The following is a 20998-nucleotide window of genomic DNA, read 5'->3' as shown; positions in this document are numbered from 1 at the left end:
AACTTTTTTTTAATGGTCATGTGCTGCTATTATTGTTTTTTTCATGGTTAAAGATAATGTGTCAAGATTAGTTTAACTAATTTAGTTTCATTGTTATGCAATACATCTAGCTGTTTTTGAACACAAGAATATGCCTTTAAACTAGTTTAGTTGGATTTTTCAGCAGGGATTTGTCAGTTCCCATAGGGAAGTGGTGTCTCATTAATATCTCGACTCTTTCATCCAGAAAGCAGTGACATTAAATAGAGAGCAAATGTAGACTCTTGCATACATCTGCTTCTCAGATGAAGACACCCCAGTAAGCTTGTGTGTCTCCGCTACAGTTTCAGAAATCTCAGTAACATCTCACACTGTGCTCAGAATTTTCAAGATTGCAAAGTCTTTAATCATAAGTCAGATATCTCAATATGAACTTAAGCGTTATTTTTCATTAGGTTCCTCTAAGACCAATTTATCATGAACTTTATAGCACTACACTCATACAGTATGTCAACAATTGTCTACTATATATCTACTTTTATTTCTCCTGAAGAGTTTTAGGAAAAACATCTAAGAGAAAGTTAGTACTAAAATAAGAAAAATCAATACATGAGCAATAAAAATGTCCAGCTAATTCTTACACAGTATGTGTATTCTAGAGCAAAAAAATACTAATGAGCTGATTGTGTCTTTTTATAGAAGGGCAGGGCTTACTTTTCCCTCTTTATACTGTCTCTGGTACACTAATCACTCCCTACTGTTTGTAACATCATACACAACCTTTCAAAAGTTTGGCATTAGTAAGAATTTTGAAGAGGAACTATTATGCCCCTTTTACAACTATTTGGGTGTGAGCAACTTTCCAGAAGAAGGCGGAGCTTTAATAGCTCATGCTTCGATTGCTCAACAACAACAAAACTGGACAGTCTCACACAGCCAAAATAATGATTGTCAGTATTGCCTTACATTGTTTAAACCGGAGTCGGACACTGATGGAGAGACTCAAGAAGTGGCTCTTGTGGCTCATTTCCACTGAGCGGTACGGTTCGTTTCAGTACGGTACGGTACGCAATTTTTGCCGTTTCCATTGTCAAAGGTTGTGAATGGTACCCTAATTCCAAACCGTACCGTAGCACTTTTTTGGGACCCTTTCGTTGGGGTACCAAGCACAACAGTTCCATACCAAAAGGGTGGAGCTACACTCTGCAGAACGTTGATTGCACTTGCTACATGGGGAATGACAACACAAGAGGCGCCACACAAATGTGGTTCAGGCAACACGTGCATTGATTATCTTCACTTCATGTAGGCTATATAACAAAACAAAATATAAAACACAAGCCTGCCTCTTTTTATTTATTTTTTTTTTTTAAATATGAAACCTATTAATGTGTTGTTCAGGCAATATGTGCATATGTACTCTTGATTATCTTCACTGTATTTAGCCTATAATAAAATGAAATCAGACAAAACAACCTTCTCTTTTTGTTAAAAGTCAATTTTAATTATCAATTATAACCATTATAAAAGTATAAGTATAAAATATGACAAGCTACTGTATACAATAAGAAATAAAGAAAAAAAGCAAACAATTCAGTCAAACGTACAGCGCACTACAGCAGTAAAGTTAAATAAATATATAAAGTTATAAAACTTCACTTTGCCTTCAGCCAAAACGATTTGCCCGGGAACAAGAGGCAAAGATTGCCCATTATACACAAGATTAATGATATATTGTTTTTAAGCACTACAGAGACATCTGAGCCAGCGGCGAATGTCAGAAGGACTAGCCGAGGTACAGCTGCTCTCGGCTGGGTACATGAGCACCGAGCGCCCGGTGATCGCCTGGATCTCACAACTCCGACAACGTCAGATCCAATTTTCAAATAGGCGCTATCTTTATAAATAAACCACAGATATGAGGTTTAAACAACTACATTCTCGCCTGAAAAACTTTTAAAACTACATTTCATGACACAATAAAATTGTTTTTAAATTACGCGGGTTTTCTCCTCCGCTTGCTGGTAGGTGCTGCGGCATGGACGTCTGAACTTTGCGTACTTTTCATTCTGAAACGCGTATGTTGGCGTGCAGCAAGCAAAGCTCGTCTTCTTCTTGTGACAGACAGCCTCAAGCCGAGAAGCAAGTCCTCCATTGTTGTTTACTGTGTCGTTTTCTTCTTCGCATGAGAATGACGTCAATCACTACTTTCCGGCTACGCCACGCCTATAAAGTAAGGGTACTGTTCGCGGTGGAAACGCAAGCCTGATCAAGGTGTACCGTTCCGAACCGTACCGAACCGTACCAAACCGAACTGTACAGCTAAGTGGAAATGAGGCATTATAGAATGCAACTGGACATTTCTGAATGGTTAGTGGATAAATTTATGTAGTTGAAATCCAGTGTTGAATTGACCCTCGTTTGTGAAGCAGTCTGGCGTAAAATGATGGCATGGCAACAACATTCTACTACAACAACTCTTCCTCTTCTCTAAAGCAGCCCAACATGGCCTCACCCGCTTTGTTGCATGTTCCCGGGGGCAGAGTTTATGTAAATTTTGGGTTTTGTGATGTCACCAACCCAGGAATAAGCTTGTTGTAGTCCCTACCAGGCGTTTGTTGTAGTCCTTAAAAGGCGATTTCTGTAAAAGAATATCTCCCTTTGCATTGAACTTTGAGCATCGTCACTTTGCAGATGTCATGTATGCTCAAACAGCAATATTACACACTAAACTAAAGTTAGAAAAGTCAAGTGTGTTACGGTTTCCACAAAAATATTAAGCAGCTCAACTGTTTTCAACATCGAAAAGTTTCTTGAGCACCAAATCATTATTTCCAACCAAAAACAAGATTTTTGCTTACCCCATTGGCAGATTATTTTGCTTGTTTTAAGGAAAAACTCACTTAATTTTGACTTATTTTTTCTGAAAACAAGACAATAATTTTTACTTGTCTAGAAAATGCTTCTTGATTTTAAGTAAAAAAAGCATTTTTTTGCAGTGTGAAGACTGGAGTAAAGGATGCTGAAAATTTAGCTTTGCTATCACAGGAATAAATTCTAAAATATATTAAACAGTTGTAATAACATTTCAAAATATTACTGTTTTACCCTAAGAGAACTGTCTAAAGTCATCTAGCATTCGTCACATGGATATGCAGCGATTATAGTTTATCACCGTCAGGACTTGACCTCTATAAACACACCTCATCTTGTCTCACCAATCAGCACTCGCTCTCACGTGTGACCCTGAAGTGTGACTCTCCTCGAACAGAATACACACACGTGCATACGCTCAAACACGCATACACTCTCCCACACTCTGTTTTTGCGGGCTGTCTCAGCAGTGTAATCATAGTTATTTCCACATGCATTAAGAGAGTCATTTTCTCTCGCTGCTGTTGAGTAAATTGCCGGTGTGCTCCTCACTGGCCCCAGAGCGGCCAAACGGAGTGCGTGAAAGTGTGTGCGAACACATAACGTCGCAGACATCGCTGCAACAATTACGCAGCTGATATTACATCGTCCGGTGATGCTTATGTGTGTTTTTAATGCCCATAAGTGAACATAATATTCGCTGCCACAAAGAGCCAGATAGAGACTTTATTTTCTAGGGTGAAAGGAGGAATGTTTTGCAGGGAAAGAGAGATATTGGTATTCCACAGGCGCGCTCAGCCGTCAGAACGAGGGAATAACCCTTTCATGTATTTTTCATGCTCGTTAACCACTCCCGTTGGGGTGCTGTTTGTTCTCTCTTCCTCTGTCTGCCTTATCTTTCCCCTTCTCTCTCTCTCTCTCTCTCTTCGGTGTTCCACCTGCTCTGTATTCAACAAACCCTCGGCTCTTCCTTTTTGTCTCTTCCCAAATTATTGCCCACAACTCTAGAGATCCCTGTTTGAGTTGTGTGTTTGTCATTTGTGGGTTTGTGTCTGTCTCCTGTCTCAAAGCAAAGAAAGAAGGAAAGAGACAAGGGGTGGTCAGAAGGAGTGACTGACAGGGAAGGAAACTAGCAATGTTGTTCTCACTTTCTGTTTTTCTCTCATTGAAACCCAGCCGTTATTAAAGAAAAAATGAAAATGTGCAGGTATTCCTTGAGATAAGTGTTGTCATCTGCTAATGTTTGTTTATTTGTGTGATTCAGGACGGAGTCTGTAGCTGAGAAGATGCTAACCAACTGGTTTGCTTTCCTGCTTCATAAGTTCCTGAAGGTAACTTGCTTCTTTGACTTCCTTTGTAAGTACTAGTCTCATGTAGACAGACTTTTTACACTCAGCATGAAGTCTGGTTCACTCTGCAGCTTATTCGGGCTCAGAGCCGCCCAATTAGACAGGAAGCAGCCGTCATGTCATGATCAACTAGAGTTTGTATGTTTGTAGGAGCTCATTCAAATAATTGGAGGCTTTGCAAACAGTCATATGAAAAATATCAAAGATATTTATGTGTGTAGACTTGCATGGTCAGACTTTAAAGGTTTAGTATTCAGTTGTACTTAAGGATATCCTGTTTACTTGCTGCTGCTTCAAACTAAAATATCATTTTATATCTTGCCATAAATGGGGCAAATCCAAGTAGTTAGGCAGTAGTAAGGCTTATTTTAGTAACCTGGGAACATTTAAACACAAATTTGTTTCCCAGAAAGTCAATTGGAAATGGCATAAAGCCAACCAATCCGATTTTAAGATTTGTTTTTTTGTCCAAAATGGATCAGGTAGTCCGTAAGTAAATGTAACTGTGCAGTATACACTACATACTGCATACTAACTGTACACATTATGCAATAATAAACATTTAAAACAATAGTCTGCTACATTGTTGTCACATGACCTTATTAGATTGGCCACGTGGTCTCGTTATGTCCACATTTAATTCTGTAAATGATATCTGCTTATAATTTCAGAAATAATGTTGTTATTTGTAGCATTTTTTTTATTCTAATTGTGTTTAAAATGCCTAAAATGGCAGTCTGACCAAAAAATGAGGAAAACAAACTTTTAAAAATTGGTTTATGTAATTTACGCACTTTCATTACTTTCCATTTGTTCTTTTATTACACTGGAAATGGAAGATTTCATTAAGCACAATGCATTGTGGGATACACTAGTCAGTACAGTGTGCTCAGTAGCTTAGTCCACTATTTGGCAAAAGTAGTAGGTCATCTAAGTGTTAGTTTGGGATCTGTAAAATTTTGTTTTTGTAATGTTGTGAAATATTATTTTATTTTATATTTATTTTTTTTTAATCTATTTTAAAAGGTTGGTTTACCCAAAATGAAATGATCATTGACTCATGTCATTCCAAACCCATAAGAATTTATCTTCGGAAAACTAATGAAGATATTTGGAATGAAATCTGAGTGATTTCTGTCCCTCCATTGACAGCTACGCAACTACCACGCTTAAAAAAGGTTATAAAGAGATCGTAAAACTAATCCATATGAATTAAGTGGTTTAGTCTAAATATTCTGAAGAGACATGATTGCTTTATACACTTTAAATGTCTTTACTGTTACTTTTGATCAATGTTAAAAAAATAAAAATAAAAATAAAAACTTTGAATGATCAAGTACATACTATATACTAGAGAAATAGTACCAACCTTAGACAAGTGTGTTTCAAGTAGTGATGAAGTAATAATAATAATGTGTGTTTGGTGTCTGTGTCAACAGGAGTGTGCAGGCGAGCCTCTCTTCATGCTGTACTGTGCTATAAAACAGCAGATGGAAAAAGGTCCAATAGACGCCATCACCGGCGAGGCCCGATACTCCCTCAGCGAAGACAAACTCATCCGGCAACAGATCGACTACAAGACGCTGGTCAGCATCACACACCCTCATAATCACACTAATAAACATAGTATCTAATAAACTCTCATGAATGTCAGTGCTGTTACTGAACGTGTGTATGAAATCAGGCAGTCTGGCCGAGGGAGGGTAGTGTTCATTAGTCTCTCATACCCTGCTAAGGCTGAGATTGGGGTCCTGCAGAGGGTGTGAAATTAGATTTCTCAGGCCAGGAAATGGCCTTTTCCAGAACCCCGCTCTGCACCTACGGCTTCACCAACCACAGCCCAACATCTTATCATCCTCATCCTTTTTTTCCCCTCCAGATCTTGAACTGCGTCAACCCTGAGAACGAGAATAGCCCAGAGATCCCGGTCAAGGTTCTGAACTGTGACACCATCACGCAGGTCAAAGAAAAGATTCTGGATGCCGTGTATAAGAATATGCCGTATTCCCAGAGACCCAAAGCTGTGGACATGGACCTGGGTGAGTTAAACTGCACAGCATAGCAGGATTGAATTTGATTTTGCTTTTATACAAAAGTTCAGCATTTAAGAATTTAATTTGAAGTAACTAACATTTAGATATTATTTTAGATATACAAATATTAGTTTCCGTAACTGTCTATTTTTGTTTCACCCAAAATACTGCTCAAAATGAAACCACAGCAGAAAAAAGTCTTAAAAACACTCACTTGTTTTGTTCCTTAAAATTATCAGTGTTTTGAAGGAATCAGTTGACTGAATGATTACTCACTCATAAAGAGACACTGAATGATTCTGTGTTTTTGAACAAATCTTTTAAGTGAATCTTTTAAGTTCAATGATTCATTCTTAAAGACTGTTACCTGATTCATTCCTTAAACGGTAAGTTCACCCCAAAATTTCTATCATTAATTATTCACCCTGATGTCGTTTCACACCTGTTAGAACTTTGTTCATCTTCGGAACACAAATTAAGATATTTTTGATGAAATCCAATGGCTCAGTGAGGCCTCAATTGCCAGCAATGTCACCGAACCCCTCAAGATGCAGAAAGGTACTAAAGACATATTTAAAACAGTTCATGTGACCACAGTGGTTCAACCTTAATATTATTAAGTGATGAGAATACATTTTGTGCAACTTAAAAAAACAAAATAACAACTTTTTTTAACAATAACTAGTGATGGGCGACTTTAAAACGAAGCTTCGGAGCTTTACGAATCTTTTGTTTTGAATCAGTGATCATGTAATTTCAGTAAACTAGGCTTAAATATGTCCTTAGTACCTTTCTGGATCTTGAAAGGTTCGGTGACATTGCTGGCAGTAGAGGCATCACTAAGCCATCGGATTTCATCAAAAATATCTTAATTTGTGTTCCGAGGATAAACGTAGGTCTTATGGGTGTAAAACGACATGAGGGTGAGTAATTAATGACATTATTTTCATTTTTGGGTGAATTAACCCTTTAATGAATTGGTGCTTTTGAACAAATTATTTGAGTGATTATTTTTATGACAAATTATTTTTATGACTTCATTGTTGAAAAGACAGTGGGCCTCTCCAAATACCCACACTTGCTTTCTTGGCCACTTGAGAGTGTATGTGTGCGACAGGAAGTACGTGCACAAGACTGTCCCAGGTTTGAAAAATGGCAAAGTGTAGTACACTTAACACACACTAAATCCATATTATCTCTTGTACTGCTTCGGAGCAGTCTTTGAGGCTAAGTGTATCCCATCATTCATTACGTTCAGGAAATTATGTGCCCCAATTTTGCGTCATGTCTCGGAAAATTTTCCAGTGCATGTTAAATTAAGTAGATGTTACATATAATTTGTTTGTAAAACGTAAATTGCTGCACATTTTATTGGTACAGAGACTGCAAAGATTATATGTAGTTTGTAAAATGCTTGAAAATGAAGCACCACAATCAAACAGTCCCAGTGAGAAAACAAAAATCTTAAAACACTTGCAGTCTTCATGCCCACTTGAAAAATACGAAATACGTCATGTAAGTAGACAAGAGGTCAAGTGCAAAAACTCAAGTGTGAGTATTTGGATAGGCCCAGTTACTTGTTTTGTTCCAGAATGAATCAGCGTTTTTAAGGAATCAGTTGGCTGAATGATTCAGTTACTCACTCAGAAAGAGTCACTTGTTTAACTCCTAGATGAATCATTGCTTTTAAACCAATTGTTTGACTGAATGATTTAATGACTGACTTGTAATATAAAGACAGTCACTTGTTTTGTTCCTAAGTAAATTGGTGCTTTTGAAAGAATCATTTCAATGAATGATTCAGTGATTCACTCATAAGATAAAAGTTGCATATCACCACTTACTGGTGTAACGAAACAGAAAGAAAGAATCACTGAAAATTCTCAGCATTTAGGACTGAATATCAGAACTCTTAGCTATTCAGATTCGAGGACGGGAATTATTGAACTTTTTTTAATTGATACATTTCAACATAGAATTGCCTCCCATTTTTTCAGAAATGTAAACTAATTTTGATTTAATGTTGTCTGTAATGCATAAACATTGGTTGAAATGTACAATATTTGTGCACATACACAAGCAGGTGCATGTGTGACCCAGGTAAAAGCTGACAGACGGCGCTGACAGACTGACTCCACATTTCATTTCTGGCACACAAACGGCCATCTCACACACACACGCTGCACAAAAGCCCCCTGTCAGCGGTGCAAATCATCCTTCCAGCACCTTGGCCAGAGCAATCTCCTACATGATGATGTTCTGTCTCTGTAGCTGCAGAACTGTGTGTGTGTTGGGGGTAGGTTTCTGCAGGCATCATCTGTGCATTTGGCAACCACGTAAACTAATAAACCCCATTCAACAGAGGAGAAAATCAATGATCACTCTCGCTCTGAGCCTGTCTATATCCTATCAGCTCTCTCTTTAGCATTTAATTATACCCTACCGCGTGTGCACACACACATTTCTAACCCATGTGAAAAGACACATTCAATGCTTTGGATCAAATCAATCTGCTTTGAGCTGGGGGAGGTTCACTGTGTCTGTTTTAATGGCAAATGTTTGATTTTTCAGAATGGCGTCAGGGACGAATGGCCCGAGTGGTCCTGCAGGATGAAGACATCACCACTAAGATTGAAAATGATTGGAAGAGGCTCAACACTCTCATGCACTATCAGGTACAAAAGAGGACACATATGCTCATACATAATCTCATGGTGCCCTCTTCTGTCTATGCAAGTAGAAATTAAAGGGGACGTAACATGGATTTTCTTTGCCCTATTGATATAAAAAAAAAATAATTTGATGTACTAGTATGTAGATGTGTACAGTACTTACAAAGTGCAAAAAGAGCAAAAATTTTTTAATCAGTTTTTTTCTCAGTTAACATATTTAAACTTCCTTTAAGCAAAATAATAGCATTATAAAATTATAGTTAAGTATTTATTTAACTTTAATAAGTAAATACTGATTATATATATATATTTCATAATATATCCAGACTTGTTTTCAAAGAAAGAATATATATATATATATATATATATATATATATATATATATATATATATATATATATATATATATATATATATATATTCTTTTTTCTTTTTTCCTCTCTCTGAAAACAAGTCTGAATATCTTATGAAATTTTCTCAGTTAAATTTATTTAGTTTTGAGGAAGCTCAGATATTTTTAACTGGAAAGTGAGCCAAAAACGCTGATTAAGAAAACCATTTTTGCATTGAATTTATTGAAACTAAACTGCAAAATAAACAGGTCATTCATTTGCCTTGGTGTTTATGTCACAACTGTGAGCATATTAGAATATTCCCGCTTATTTTTATATATTAATCAGTGTTAAACAATTTGGTGAGGTCGTTGTTACTCATTTCATATGCAAAGTGGTTAATCACGATAGAGGTCATTTACATATATAAATATTGCAGAGACTGTAGCAAAAACAGCCTTTTTAAAAGCCAAATTTTTAACTGTTTCTAACATAACAAGTGGGAAAATTAAAATGCTATAAAACTGTAGATTATGGAACATTGAAAGCATAAGGAATCTTTAAGAAAAATGTATCAGCAAGGACAACGCCCTACAAAAGTGATCCTCATTTAACTCCTCAGACATGAAACAATTAAGTTGAACCAAAAAAAACATTTCTTTTATCTCGCACTGCTCCAAAATGTCTCGCTGTGAGTGTTCGGCTCCAGGGAGACAGACGGCTGATCTCTGTCTGAATCGCACTACACAGGACAGTATAATAGAGGACAATTATTGAGCTCTGCGGCTGAAAATTTTAAGTGTGTGGTTGTGAAAGTGCTTGTGTGTATTTGTGTGCGCCCGTGTGTGTGTGTGTGTGTGTGTGTGAGAGAGAAAGGTTGTCCTTTACCTTCAGTGGATTAATTACAGCCTTTACCTTGTCTTTACTTCAGACACCACAGAGACAGCACACGTCAGAGCAGGTACCTGATAACAGCGGTGAGAGAAAAAGAGAGAGTGTCTGTCCAGAGGAGATGCCACAGGGCAAGCACACACATATTCTCATAATTATGTCTGAAAGGGTTCATCATATGTGCTGTTATAATGTGAGCTATGAGGATGGTGAGGCAGACATGAAGAGAGAACTCGGGGAAAAAAAGGAAATGTCATTTCTAGAGTGTTCCACGCTGCCTTTACATAAGTTTACCAGGGTAACCATATTTTATTCTTACTACAGTGAAACAACAATCGAAGTTTTAGAAAGATCCATTATTACCATATTTATACATATATAGAGCATAATAGATAGTATTGAGTGGAATAAGGCATATTTTAAGAGAGCAGACAGTATAATCACCAGCTTTATTAGGTACACCTTGCTAAAACTGGGCTGGAACCCCTTTTGCCCTCAGAACTGCCTTAATTCTTCGTGGCATCGATTCAACAAGGTGCTGGATTTTGGTCCATATTGATGTGATAGCTTCATGCAGTTGCTGCAGATTTGTCAGCTGCACATCCATGATGTGAATCTCCTGTTCCACCACATCCCAAAGGTGCTCTAATGGATTGAGATCTGGTGACTGTGGAGGATTTGAGTATAGTGAACTCTTTGTCATGTTCAAGAAACCAGTTTAAGATGATTTGAGCTTCGTGACATGGCACGTTCTGGAAGTAGCCATCAGAAAATGGGACATAAAGGGATGGACATGGTCAGCAACAATACTCAGGTAGGCTGTGGAGTTTAAATGATGCTCAATTGGTACTAAGGGGTACAAAGTGTGCCAAGAAAATATCCCTGACACCATTACACCACCAGCAGCAGCATGATCTGTTGATAGAAGGCAGGATGGATCCATGCTTTTATGTTGTTTACACCAAATTCTGACCATACCATCTGAATGTCGCAGCAGAAATCAAGGCTCATCAGACCAGGCAACGTTTTTGTCCAATTTTGTTGAGCCCGTGCAAATTGTAGCCTCAGTTTCCTGTTCTTAGCTGACAGGACTGGCACCCGGTGTGCTTCAAGGTTTGACGTGTTGTGCATTCAGAGATGCTCTTCTGCATTCCTCGGTTGTAACAAGTGGTTATTTGAGTTACCGTTGCCTTTCTATCAGCTCTAACCAGTCTGGTCATTCTCCTTTGGCATCATCAAAGAATTTTTGCCCACAGAACTGACACTCACTGGATATTTTCTCTTTTTCAAACCATTCTCTGTAAACCCTAGAGATGGTTGTGTGTGAAAATCCCAGTAGATCAGCAGTTTCTGAAATACTCAGACCAGCCCGTCTGGCACCAATAACCATGCCACATTCACTTAAATTACCTTTCTTCCCCATTCTGATGCTCAGTGGGAGTGGCTGATTTTGATATCTGCGTTAACGAGCAGTTGAATAGGTGTACATAATAAAGTTGCCGTTAATCTAACATTTTTATTTTTTCATAATATATATATAATATAACATCTTAGCAATGCTGTTTTCTTCTGGGTATGTAATTTAGTGTCCAAGTGTGTAAATAAATAACGAGATGTCTTGCTCAAGGAGCTGTATACTAACTATTTTCAATATTAACCCTTACTGTCTCCACAGAGACCAGTGAAATAGAGAGTTTAGAGAAAGAGAAGAGAAAACAGAAGGCAGGGAGCTTTAGAGAACACCACATTAAAATACATGACTCCTACGCCCTCCACACAAGTACCCTCACCTCTCTCCTGAAATACTACGGATATGCTAATCCCAGCCATTTGTCGAGTTCCTCAATGGAGTAAGGGCATATTTTAAGAGAGCAGACAGTATAATCATCAGCTGTGTCCTTCTAACATTTCGTGCTGTGGCTTCATAAACCTGTGGTCACCATGTTCTTCTCTGATTGCTCATTTTGATTGCACAGGGTTGATTAGAGCACTAGTCATAAAAAAGTTTTAATCAGTCTGAATACTGGCATGGTCATATTTCTCTAGGCTCTGCTTCTTCTCCCACTCTCTTGTTCTCTTTCTTCTTTTTCTCACTCATCCACTCTTACTTAAAATCAGTGAGCCTCTTGACCTTGCGTTGGCTGAATGACATTACAGGAGACTGGCAGCGTGTCCCTGATGGGCCACTGTACTCCTCAAATTTCCAATTTAAATAGTTGGAGCAGCATGAGAGAGACTGGCATTAACAATTCAAATAAACAGAGTCCTCTGTTAATGTGTGCATTATTATCTCCTGTATCTCACAGGAATGTCACAGTGGTAATTTCAATGAGGTGTTCTGACTAGGAGTGTGTGCAAACTCGACTAGTTGTTGTTAGGGAACTCTGTTGGGAAAAAAAACTTTCTCAACTAGGTCTATTGTGCAAAATTCACTTTGACATATTGTTTTTGAACATAATTTTGTGTTAGCAGTGTGTACACAACCACCCTATTATTATCCATGCACTGTTTATTTAGAAACAGTGCGTCTCAAAACAATCCATTCAGGAATGCATCCATTGTGACCTCACAGTGAAACAGGCCCTGCCCACGACTGATGACAGAGTCTGTCCTATCAGCTTAGCTCCACCCATAAGTGAGCTGTACACAGTCTGCCATGTGTATATATCCAAAGAACGAGCTGTAAAGGCACAGCCCTCTTCTGGAAAGGGGGCAGGGAGCAGCAGCTCATTTGCATTTAAAGATAAACACACAAAAACAGCATGTTTTTGCTTTCATTTAAAAAGGAGCATTTACAGCATAAATGATCTGTGGAGTGTTTGAGCTGAAACGTAACACGCACATTCTGGGGACACCTGAGACATATTACATTTAGTAAAAAGGGGCATAATACAGCAGGTCTCCTTTAACTGGTTTAAGGTGCTCTCTCAACCTGTCTAAGCAGAAGTTTAGCTGGTCTACCTAAACCAGCTTACAAGTGCCCAAAACTCTTCTAAATCCACCAAAACACACAAGGCTGGATAACATCAGAAGTCCAATATAGGCCAATATATACGTGTAATTTTTTTTTTTAAGCAAGGTTCTAACTAGTCTTACATAGTTACATACATTAGTAAACAGAAAAAAGATTTTTTTTTTATATTTTTGAAAGAAGTCTCTTGAAAGAAGGCTGCAAATATTTGATCAAAAATACTGTTAAAACAGTAATAATATGAAATATTATTTTTAAAAATCAGGATTCTTTGATAAAGTAAAAAAAAAAAAACAGCATTTAAACAGCTTTTGTAACCATTTAAATTTTTTATGTATCCTTGCTGAGTAAAAGTATATATTTAAAAAATAATCTCACAAATCAATTGAGTGAATAATTAATTGACTCACTTATAAAGACATTCACATCTTTTGTTTCTGAATGAATTAGTTCTTTGAAAACTTTTGACTGAATGATTAATTGACTTTCAGAACTGATTCAGAAAGTTAACTGTTGCTTTATGTTATACTTATAATTATTATTTTTAAAAAAGCAGTTTCACAGAAGCCAGCTGTCTGTGTGCATTTAGCACAAGCCCTTGATGCCTATAAGTGTAAGTAAGCTTTGTTGGCTCCAAAAGAAAATAGATATACATCTCTGCGTAGATAACTGCCGAGGGTTAAAGGATTAGTTCACTTTCAAATAAAAATTTCCTGATAATTTTCTCACCCCCATGTCATCCAAGATGTTCATGTCTTTCTTTCTTCAGTCGAAAAGAAATTAAGGTTTTTGATGAAAACATTCCAGGATTATTCTCCTTATAGTGGACTTCAATGGTCTCCAAACGGTTGAAGGTCAAAATGACAGTTTCAGTGCAGCTTGAAAGGGCTTTAAACAATACCAGACGAGGAATAAGGGTCTTATCTAGCAAAAGGATCAGTTATTTTCTAAAAAAAATACAACTGTATATGCTTTATATACACAAATTATCACCTTGCAAGTGCTTCCACCATTCCGCTTTCTGTATTCTTCAAAAAGCTTACGCTGTATGTCCTTCGCCTTCCCTATTCAACTTACGGAGCGAACACAGCGCCAGTTCCATTTTATCCATAAGTAGAATAAGGAAGCCGTAGGACACACAGTGTAAGAATACAGAAAGCGGAATGGTGGAAGCACTTGCAAGGTGATAATTTGTGTAAATAAAGCATATATAGTTGTGTTTTTTTTAAAGAAAAGTTTCGCTAGATAAGACCCTTATTCCTCGTCTGGTATCGTTTAAAGCCCTTTGAAGCTGCACTAAAACAAATTTTGACCTTCAGCCATTTGGAGACCATTGAAGTCCACTATAAGGAGAATAATCCTGGAATGTTTTCATCAAAAACCTTAATTTCTTTTCGACTGATGAAAGAAAGACATAAACATCTTGGATGACATGGGGGTGAGTAAATTATCAGGAAATTTTAATTCAGAAGTAAACTAATCCTTTAAGATGTCTTTTCGAGTGCTGACAACACTCAAGGACTTACAGTCTTACATACAACCCTATTTATATAACTGCTCATCACTTGTAGACATACAATACACAGTACAGAGTTAAATTCCCTTACATTTTCCTTTATAGGTAAACTATGCCTGTTATATGTCCCTCAATGCATTTATCATGTGTATTATGATGCTTTCATCCATTTCAGCTATTAAACGGCCATCATTCTGCTGTGTTTATCATGTGGCAAAGGCGTTTCACACTCTTTGTGCTAGCGTGACCGAGCCTGCAGTATTTCAAAGAAGAGTCAGAATGGCGGACACATCACCGCATCCTTTCCCACCGCCTGAATGCAGCGTCTGAGTTAAAGGCGCGTTAGCTTGCGGATCGCCATCAGATAGAGCGCAGGCAGGGGGATCAGAGATACATGAGGAAAAGGGGTCAGCTGTCTGCTTGATGCAAACGTTATCATGAGGAAAGCTCACTCCTTATCACTCTCACACCCACCGGCGGCCCGCCTGCCTGGCTGAGGATTATCACTCAAGGGCGAATGCTTCTTCCCTCCATCATTCAGGCTCCGTATGGCAGCCACCTCCACCGCAGAGACCCGCTGTGAGAGAAGAAGGGTAGATTGTGCATGAGGCAGCACAGAGCCAAAAATACGTTACAAATCCAAATACCTGAAATAATATTTATTATTTTCTTTTTTATATACAATGACCACTATTTGATGCTTACTAGCCCAGTTCCACGACCCATGGTCAGGAGAACAGAAACTCTGGAGGGAGAAAGTACGTTTGCGAGTGTCATCCTACTCGGCTGCTTCTCTGAGGTGATTCGTCCACAGACCTGGACTCTTTCAAGTGTCTCTCCAGTCAGGCTATTAGCCTGCTCTGCAGTGAGGGTCGGCTGAGGAGAAACCTGCACTAATAGGGCTGGAGCTTATGGGGGCATACAGGGGCTAAAGTAACACCATCATCAGCTGTGAGAGTGTAGGGAGTTGAGTGAAGACTCCTAACTACCCTCAGCCTTCAGCAGAGCTCAGGATGTGCTTATAGTCTCCATTATGGTGGTCAGAGAGGTTTTCTGAAATGAAATGGACTCGAAATTTGATGTTTTATGTTGATGGGAGATCTTAGGCTGTGGCACTTGACCTAGTTCACTAGTATCTGAAAGACTTTTTTTGGCTTATAGAGGAGGTTGTTGGCCTATTTTCAGTATCTTTTGTCAAATATTCTTATCCAATCCATCATCATATATGATTTTTTTTTTTTTTTTTTTTTGTCTAGTGGGAGATGTCGAGCTAATCAGATGTTGAGCTAATCAAAACTAAAGACAATTTGTATTGTATTGTATCACACTATATATATATATATATATATATATATATATATATATATATATATATATATATATATATATATATATATATATATTTTACTGGCCCACCCCAAGTCTATAATACATAATATTCTGGTCCTTAGATATGACTCTGTTCCTTCCTTTGATTTATGTTTCTTGCCCATATTAGTGTATTATTGGCCCATATAAGATGAAAATTCATCAAGTAATAGCATAATTATGAGCAATATCAACTAATTACTGGATCTCTAAAACCCATTTATTAAATTGTCTGTGTAACATCTAAACATGTAGAGATCAGATAAGCACCTAAAAAGCCGTTAGTATGTGATTCGGCCAGGATTTTGCCAGCTCATTTTCAGGAAGTTGCTTTCTTGTGCTGAATTGAGGTTGAGTCAGTTGTCTTTGTGAGGGTAGACCTCATTTCCTCTGCAGCTCTTGACAGTTCAGATTAATCCAGAAGATCAGATGGAGCTCCAGCACTCACAGAGCAGACAGAGAGAAATGGAGAGTTTCACCCCAATATATAAAAGTCCTGGACCTCATCTTTCCTCATCCTTTCTACTTTATCATCTCCAAACGACTCAATTGCTACATTCCCTCGCCTGTCAAACTCTTCCTTTTGACCTCTCGTTGTGTTTGTATTTTTTTCATTACCCTCCATTCTAAATCATAGTCATCTTTGTACATGAATTCAACTGAAGCCATGTTGATTATGGTGTGGATTATTCTTGTATTACTAATTCTTATTTAATGTTATTAAAAAGCTTATGTGTAAGTTCTTCGTTTTATTATTAATTTCATTTTACTTTATATTATTTATTATTATTTACCACTTAAATTGCAGCTTACAGCTATATTTTGTACTCTTTCAGCTCAATACTGTTCTTTGTGGAGTGTACGAGGCACAACAGTCAGTGAACAACGCCATTACATTTCAATGAGCCTCTTTCTCTCTCTTTTACTCCTTCCGTCATCTTTGAGTGCTGTAGAATGACATGCATCCCAGTGAAGGAGATCTCATGTGCTGTCATATGTAAATATGGGTTTCTTGTAGGGCTGTGAAGTTAAACTTTGAATTTCGTATATTCGTCGCAAAAAGCATAACATTTTGTTTTTATAATCAAATAAAAGAAGACATTCCACAGTTTTTAATAATATATAACTCTTATTTGTACGTCCAAAATTGCCAGATTATTTTTAGTCTTTCACACTGCCACGAAAAAATGAGGTAGTATCGCCGGCGCGACCATCCGACCTCTGAGTGTTAATATAAAAATCGACATTCAAAAATGGTGCATTAGAATTTTAGGTGTGCGCCAGACTTCCTGATGATGATGTAAGGGTCGTTGTTGTGTGTTAATGTTTTTGTTAGCATACCCAGTTGAAATCACTAGATGCGGTGCTGCTGCGTTCATTCAATCGCAGAAAAAATAGAGAAGCTCAATGCGGCTGTAATCGACGCTTCAGCTTTTTGTATTAAACTATGCATAAATACATAATGCTGTTTTGTTTATAATTGTTTATGCAATTTAAGAAATTATATTTGACTTATAAATGTTAGTTTAAACGTTATGCGCTTTTTTACAGACAGTCATGTTTTTTCATTGTTTTTCTTTTGTAATAGAAGTAAAAATGTAGTTTTTCAGCCATTTTGACAGCCCTGGTTTCTTGTCTAATTAATCTAGTCCTTTCTCTGAGCGAAGTACAAGAGGCGAAACTCTCCTTTTACCCAAGAAAGGCTTTAATGCGCATTTGATCAGAGAACACGGCATGAGCTCCCCTAATATATTTATAACTAGAACAGATCTTTTTGAAGCATTTTAACGTCGCTTTATTTCAGCACTGGGGAGAAACCAAACAATTTCACACCGTTTTTGAAAAGCAATAGATATGTACTGAGAATCTGTTCAGAATTAAATCTATTTTTGCAGAAGTAATATCAACTCCTCAAAAGCAGAATAAAACGACATTAGTTGTGCTCCACTGTCTTAAACATTTCTTGATAATAAAAGGCTGTGAAACCAAAAGCTGTGAAATAATATTTAAGGGGAAATGAAAGAGGCTTGACACGAACGTTGTGTTTCTTTTACAGGTATCAGACCGCTGTGTGGTTGCTTTGGTGCCCAAGCAGACGTCCTCCTACAACATTCCTCCCACAACTAGCATCTCTCGGACTTCTATCAGTAGATACGGTGAGTATGATTGTCCGATGATTATGATGCTGCTGCTGCTGCTGCACAATTCACCGTGATTGAGAAGAGGTCTGTAATTATATGTTTAGCTAGTTAGAATAGTAGTATAGATATAGATATATAGATGTAAATACGCAGTTTAAGACTGGCTTTAAATGATTCATTTGATGATTGTGCGCACGAGCCACGTGCTGCAGTTTTGCTTTGCAGCCCGCAGGATGCCCAAGGGAGCCTTCAGGGCACCAGAGAATGAGAGTGAGAGCGAGAGAGCATGCCAGGGAGGGTAAGAGGAAGAGAGAGAGGTGTTAGCAGTTAGCGTGAAGCTCAGTAATGCTGATTTCTCCGCTGAGTTTGGATGCCGCCCGTAATGGACACATTAGCTCCTTCCCCATAGCGTTGCTTTGAGGGAGTGCCACAGGGCTCCCCATCTGGCTCGTTCTCATTTTCCATCACACTGAGCTGCAGGACACTCTCTGATTGCTAATTATGCACCGCCGATGATACTTCACACGGGCGAAAAAACTCAAATGACACACAGCCAAATACCAGGGCCAGCAATGAAATGGAGCCCCTTGTGCGTTGTCACCTAGCAACCCTGCCAAACTACACACACAAACATCTCACCTGGCTTCAATTCACTAGATCCACATGAAACGCAGCCCGTATCAGCGTATTACACGATTCAGTTAATCAAAGCTTGAGGACGTTTCTCGCATCTGTGCAGTTTAATGAAAGAATGTAATTATCTTCTCTTATCACTTGTAAACATAATGACATTTAAAGTTCAGGGAACACTTCAAACGTCCAAAGATGCAACAAGCAACCTGAGAAATATTCTATAAAGCTATCTTTATTTCTCAGCCATGCTCTCCGTTAACCAACAAACCTCAATCTTTTTGTATCCTCCCCCTGAATTAGGTAGTTAAGAGTTTTTAGGGTTATGTTTGGCACTTTGATCTATTTTATTGCAAAAAGCTTGTTGTATATTTTAGGAAACTCATCAAGTGGGAATGAGATGGCACAACACAGCGCAGTTTTTGGCTGTTTTTACAACCTGCTTTTGTGTGTGGTGCATAAAAAGCAGCTATCTCATCTGGCAGAGCCCTGGTGCCCATCAATCACGCCATGGCACAGCGGGCACAGCTGTGCACAGGCACCTGCTGATTGATTCATATCAATTTAATGCTCAACACTTAGCAGCTCGGCTCAATTTAGCATGCCAGCAACCCCTGCCCAAAATAACACACTGCTCACACACCTCTGTGAATAAAACTGTGAATGTGTATATACATGTATATCATGAATATTTGACACATTATTATATAAGCATCCAGCCCATAAGTGAGTCAGAAAGTAATTCACTAATCCCTCTGATTAATTCAAATTTGTTAAACTGATTAAAAGTCTAATTAATAGTCCAATAATTAAATAATATATTATATTATAAAAATTATTTTGTGACAATGTATATTTATACATTCGGCAAGTAATTTGTTAGACTGAGTAAGATTAACCGATAACTTCTGCGTTCTCCCATTTTACACCACATAAGACAAAAATCATTTGGTAAAACGTAATTATGACATTAAAGAAATAATTGTTACACAAAAGGTACTAAAATATGAAATTATGAGGTACTAAGTTATAATTATACAATAAAAAGTTGAAATTATGACACAAAAAGTCATATTAAAGGGTTAGTTCACCAAAAAATGTAAATTCTGTCATTAATTACTCACCCTCATGTCGCTCCACACCTGTAAGACCTTTGTTCATCTTCAAAACACAAATTTTCAAATAATTTTTGATAAAATCTGATGGCTCATTGAGGCCTCCATTGCCAGCTATTTCCTTTTCCAGTGCCCAGAAAGGTACTAAAAACATATTTAAAACAGTTCATGTGACAATAGTGGTTCAACCTTAATATTGTAAAGGTACGAGAATACTTTTTGTGTGGCAAAAAAGTTTCAAAACACTGCTTCATGAAGCGTCGCAGCTTTATGAATATTTTGTTTCGAATCAGTGGTTTGGAGCGTGTATCAAACTGCCAAAGTCATGTGATTTCAGTAAACGAGGCTTCATTACATCATAAGTGTTTCGAAATTTCATTGGTTCACCACTGGGGGGCGTGACTTTGGCAGTTTTTTCAATGCTCCGAACCACTGATTCGTAGATTTGTAAAGTTTCAAAGCTTCATGAAGCAGTGTGTTTTGAAATCAGCCATCACAAATATTGTTGAATAATTCGTTTTTTTGCTTTTTTGGTGCACAAAAAGTATTCTCGTTGCTTTATAACATTAATGTTGAACCACTGTAGTCACATGAACTGTTTTAAATATGTCTTTAGTACCTTTCTGGGCACTGAAAGTGTTAATTATCATGCTGTCAAAGGAGGCTTCACTGAGCCATTGTCATAATTTATGTCATAATTATGACTTACCAAAGCATGATGGTGAAATTGGCTTCCATACTTTTTGACCATTTGTTTGTGAATCAGAATACACTAAAAGTGCTGTTAAAGTCAAGATATTCCAATTCTCTGTAATGGATACACTCAAATAGTCAAGTTGTAATCTCTCAATGCCAATACTGTGGCAACAACCAAAAGGACTGCAAGTTTGCAGTAGCTTTAGATGGACTGAACCCGAAAATCTACTTCTTCCTGTATGCCCCCGCTGCTAACACCACCATTTCTCCTGAATTCTCCCTTGTGACTCCGGCCTGCTCAAAATTCCACTTCTGTCTCGAAATAGCCGAGGCTATTTGCCTTCCTTTGCTGTTTCACATGCCCTTTGAAGCCAGGTGACGAGGACAGAGAGAGTGAGACTTTGAAAGGATGTAGAAGAATATACCACCAT

The 20998-nt window shown here is 37.8% G+C and overlaps 1 protein-coding gene across 3 annotated transcripts in view; it reads left to right on the top strand.

Moving 5' to 3' along the window:
• plxna2 (plexin A2) overlaps positions 1-20998 on the top strand; it is a 229311-nt gene that overhangs the window by 194181 nt on the left and 14132 nt on the right. For all 3 annotated transcript variants that reach the window (XM_067372377.1, XM_067372379.1, XM_067372378.1), the window contains exons 23-27: positions 4118-4184; positions 5642-5788; positions 6082-6241; positions 8807-8910; positions 18042-18141. In XM_067372377.1, coding sequence (XP_067228478.1) covers positions 4118-4184; positions 5642-5788; positions 6082-6241; positions 8807-8910; positions 18042-18141 — 578 coding nt within the window. The remainder of the gene's footprint in view (positions 1-4117; positions 4185-5641; positions 5789-6081; positions 6242-8806; positions 8911-18041; positions 18142-20998) is intronic.

The sequence above is a fragment of the Chanodichthys erythropterus genome, chromosome 20 (assembly GCF_024489055.1).
Source record: "Chanodichthys erythropterus isolate Z2021 chromosome 20, ASM2448905v1, whole genome shotgun sequence".
NCBI classification, from domain to species: Eukaryota; Metazoa; Chordata; class Actinopteri; order Cypriniformes; family Xenocyprididae; genus Chanodichthys; species Chanodichthys erythropterus.
The sequence above is the reverse complement of the archived record's forward strand: the minus strand, read 5'-3'. Positions and strand labels throughout refer to the sequence as shown.